This window comes from Protobothrops mucrosquamatus, unplaced genomic scaffold, assembly GCF_001527695.2.
Source record: "Protobothrops mucrosquamatus isolate PMUCROS unplaced genomic scaffold, P.Mucros_1.0 scaffold3999, whole genome shotgun sequence".
Classification (NCBI taxonomy): Eukaryota; Metazoa; Chordata; class Lepidosauria; order Squamata; family Viperidae; genus Protobothrops; species Protobothrops mucrosquamatus.
In genome coordinates, this window is record NW_015389937.1 from 27,081 (window position 1) to 31,627 (window position 4,547).

Genomic DNA, 4,547 nt, shown 5'->3' on the forward strand with positions numbered 1-4,547 from the left:
TATGGGGTCCTTGGTGCTCCCTGAGCTTGGTTTTTTCCTGCAGACGTTTCATTAACGAACTTGGTAACATCATCAAGGCTAGAAGGGAGTAGGGTTTGCAGAGAGGAGGAGGAGGAGGAGGAGGAGGAGGAGGAGGAGGAGGAGAAGGAAGAAGAGGGGAGGAGGAGGACTGTGGGGTCCTTGATCTTATTTTCTTGCAGATGTTTCATTACCCAACTAGGTAATATCATCAGTGCTAGGGCAAACTAGCACTTATGGTGTTACCTACTTCACAGGACAGCAGAGTTAGACGGGACCTTGGAGGTCTTCTAGTCCACACCCCTGCTTGGGACCTTATACCATTTCAGCCAAATGGTGGCCCACCACCTCCAATGGTGAAATATCCGCAACTTCTGGAGGCAAGCTGTTCCACTGATTCATTGTTCTCACCCTCAGGAAATTCCTTAGTTCCAGGTTGCTTCTCTCCTTGATTGAATTCCATCCTGTCCTGCCTTCAGGTGCTTTGGAGAATAGGTGGACACCCCCCCCTCTTCTTTGGAGCAGCCCCTGAGATACTGGAAGGCTGCTATCCTGTCCCCCCTCGTCCTTCTCTTCATTAAACTGGACAGACCCAATTCCAGCAGCCATTCCTTATATGCTTTAGCCTCCAGTCCCCTAATCATCTCTTCTCTGTGCTCTTTCTAGAGTCTCAACATCTTTTTTACATTGTGGTGACCAAAACTGGATACAGGATTCCAAGTGTGGCCTTACCAAGGCCTTGTAAAGTGGTATTAATGATTCACGTGATCTTGATTCTATCCCTCTGTTAATACAGCCTAGGAATGTGTTGGTTTTTTTGGCAGTTGCAGCACGCTGCTGGCTCCTATTTAAACGATTGTTCACTAGGACTCCAAGATCCCTGTCTAAATTATAGCTATTCAACCAGGCACCACCCTATTCTCTATTTGTGCATTTAAGACAAGGCCCTTTTCCTATATGTTCCTCCTTCTCCTCCAGTCTCTGCCAAGACCACCATTGGGGGGGGGGTGTCCACCCAGTTGTGGGATTCAAACAGGTCAACAACCGGTTCTCTGTGTGGATGCTGCTTCCGGAAGTCCATTCTGGGCCTGGGCAACAAAAAATTAGCTACCGGTTCTGCCGAAGTGGTGCAAACCGGCTGAATCCCACCACTGGTGGTACCTGCTAGTCACCTCATGATGTTAATAATAATAATAATAGTAATAATAGTAATAATAATAATGATGATGATGATGATGATGATGATGATGATGATGATGATGATGATGATGATGATGATAATAAAGTTGGAAGGGACCTTGGAGGTCATCTAGTCCAACCCCCTGCTCAGGCAGGAAACCCTATACCATTCCAGACAAATGGCTGTCCAGTCTCTTCTTAGAAACTTCCAGCGTTGGAACATTCCCAGCTTCTGGAGGCAGGTAGTTCCACTGGTTAATTGTTCTCACTGTCAGGAAGTTTCTCCTTAGTTCCAGGTTGCTTCTCTCCTTGATTGGTTTCCATCCGTTGCTTCTTGTCCTGCGTTCAGGTGGTTTGGAGACTAGCTTGACTCCCTCTTCTTTGGGGCAGCCCCTGAGATACGGGAACACTGCAATCCTGTCCCCCCTCGTCCTTCCCTTCCTTGCCACATCATCCTGGGACATGAGTCAAGAAACACCAGGTGTCGGTAACTGAACCTGTCATTTAGCCCATGCCTCCTGAAGTTGCGGGTGGTCCATCCCTGAGGAAAGATGGTTCAGGATGTTCTCAGCTTCTTCTCCAGGCAGGGGGTCGAACTAGGCGTCCTCCAATGTCTCTCTCAACCTTAGGAGGTCCATCCCTCTCTGACATATCCCACGCCCTGATCTCTCTCCTCTTTTTTCCGGAAGATCCACCCAGGAACGTGCTGGTCGAGTCCTTCTTGGAGACCCAGAAGGGCCAGGTGGCCATCGTCCTGTGCACCGTCCAGAGCAACCCGCCGTCTGCGCTGTCCCTCCGTCGTGCTGGCCAACTCTTGGCGTCCAGCTCCTCCAAAGTCCGTGGGGGGCCAGGCCCAAAGCTGCGGGCCGCTTCCTCGCCAAATTCCTTGAGGCTGGAGATCAAAGACGTCAACCTGGACGATGAAGGGAGCTACGAGTGCTGGGCGGGAAACTCCCTTGGCGAAGCCCACGCTTCTTTCAACCTCTCCGTGGAGAGTGAGTAGCTGGGCTCAGGCTGAGAACCTGTGGGTAGCCCCCCTGAGTTACGACCGCCCTCGAGCCCAGCATTTATCTTGCTAAGCAAGACGCTTCTTCGGTAAGCGTCGCCCCCCCCCCGTTACGACCTTTCTTGCCACAGTTGTTAAGTGAATAATTGCAGCTAGCCACACGGTTGTTAAGCGAATATGGCTTCACCCCCCCCCTTGACTTTGCTTATCAGAAGATCGCCAAGGGGGATCACGTGATTCCCACGACACTGCGACCATCGTAAACACGAGTCAGCTGCCAAGCGTCCAAATGTTGATCCCGTGACCGCGGGGAGGCTGCCACGGTTGTAAGTGTGAAAAGCGGTCGTAAGTCACAGTTTCCAGTGCCGTTGTAACTTTGAATGGTCACTAAATGTTGTAAGTCGAGAATGACCTGTATAACATAGAACAGGGCTTTTCAACCTTTTCACCCATTGTGCCACTTTTAGGATATGGCAACATCCGAGTACCACCAGTCGCCTAGCCAGGTGTCAAAAACTTGATGACCCAAAAAAGGAAAAAAGTGATAAAGTACAGGTAGTCCTCGACTTACAACAGTTCCCTTAGTGACTGTTCGAAGTTACAATGGCACTGAAAAAAGAGCCCCCCAAGCCACAGCCGAGCAAGACCCCTGCCTGCCCGCCCAGCGGCACTCTTCCTCCTGTCCGAGGTTTCCACTGTTGTGAGCATTTCTGTTGAGGATTGGCAGTGGGGGTGGGGTGGGGGGGTGTTTGGTTTTTATTCCCCCCATCTGCTGGGTGGTTGCAGCAGGTTTTGGTCCCTTCACATGACCCTGGGACACTGTGACCGTCATAAATATGAATCAGTTGCCAAGCATCTGAATGCAAATCACAAGACCCTGGAGAGGCTGCAACGTTCCAGCTGATCAGTGCTTCTTCTGGGCTCAGCAGAAGCACCAGGATCAGTGCTGCTTTCCAGCTGATTGGTGCTTCTTCAGGGCTCAGCAGAAGCACCAGGATCAGTGCCGAGCTCCAGCTGGATCCTGGCGCTGATCCTGGCGCTTCCACTGAGCCCTGACAGCCCCGAAGAAGCGCCGATCAGCTGGAAAGTGGCACTGATCCTGGCGCTTCCGCTGAGCCCTGACAGCCCTGCAGCTCCAGCCGTCTCTCACTCAGGCTTGTGCGGTGCTGCCACCGGTTCAGCTCATTCCCCTCCCCCGCTACCACTTTTCTAGGATGGTCACGTACCACCTGCCAGGTGCCCATGTACCACAGGTGGTCCCCGTACCACGGGTTGAAAAGCCCTGACATAGAATCACAGAGCTGGAAGGGACCCTGGAGGTCTTCTAGTCCAAGGAGGAGACCCTCTCCCATTCCAGACCAGGGGCTGTCCAATCTCTTCTTGAAAGCCTCCAGTGATGGAGAGCCCACAACTTCTGGTGGCAAGCTGTTCCACTGGTTAACTGGACAATAAGAACAAGCGGTTACCCTCCCTTGTCCTCTTCATGTTGGTTTCCTCCTCTGCCGTAGGAGAACGAGGTCCTCTGTGCTGTAGGAGGTGGGGTTCCTTCTGGTCCATGAGGTGCTGGAAAGGTTGAGGAAGGGTCCGAAGAGTAGGAAGGAGGCCACTTAGGGGCGATGGTTGAGAGGATGCTCACTCCGTCTGTGGACTTGGCCTGAGGGGAGCTGGAGAACATCTGCCCTCCGTCCACTCCAGCTTCGCCGTTCTTCTCCCCGGGCAGCTATCAGGCTGGTGATCGATCCCGCCCCAGAGGTGCATGAAGGGCAGCGTGTCTCTCTGATCTGCCAAGATGCCAGCTTCCAGCCCTCCGCCATCTACACCTGGTACAAGGACGCCAGATGGTTTGCAGATGGTCCGGCCACCTCCTTCCTACTCCCAGCTGTTACTCCCCGGGACATGGGATCCTACGTGTGCCAGGTTCAAGACGAGCGGGGCGTCAGGACCTCTCCAGCCGTCACTCTCTATGTGCACTGTGAGTACCTCCGGCTTTGTGGTGGAGGACACAACTTCCTCTCTGTCTGTCTGTCTGTCTGTCTGTCTGTCTGTCTGTCTGTCTGTCTGTCTGTCTGTCTGTCTGTCTGTCTGTCTGTCTGTCTGTCTGTCTGGATCCCACGCGCTGTCAGACCCGTAGCAGTCTCTCCTCATCCCTGTTGTCTTTGCTCTTCGGGGAGATGTGAACTATTGACTGGAGAAGGTGGGTGGGAGGCTTCAGCAGGTCTGGGGGTCACCAGGCTCAAAAGGGGATCGGACCCTTTTGGCAAGGTGAGCTTTTAGGGGCCCTGGAGGTGCTATTTTACACTCATGCCCTATAATGATTGATCTGTGAGGTCATGGATATACTCCT

At 52.7% G+C, this 4,547-nt stretch overlaps 1 protein-coding gene across 1 annotated transcript in view; it reads left to right on the top strand.

The window, feature by feature from the left end:
- The window catches only part of LOC114923490 (sialoadhesin-like), a gene marked incomplete at its 5' end in the record, with an annotated part of 37,317 nt that overhangs the window by 22,219 nt on the left and 10,551 nt on the right, over positions 1 to 4,547 (top strand). Inside the window, 2 exons of the mRNA XM_029286531.1 lie at positions 1,887 to 2,192; positions 3,924 to 4,175. Coding sequence (XP_029142364.1) covers positions 1,887 to 2,192; positions 3,924 to 4,175 — 558 coding nt within the window. The remainder of the gene's footprint in view (positions 1 to 1,886; positions 2,193 to 3,923; positions 4,176 to 4,547) is intronic.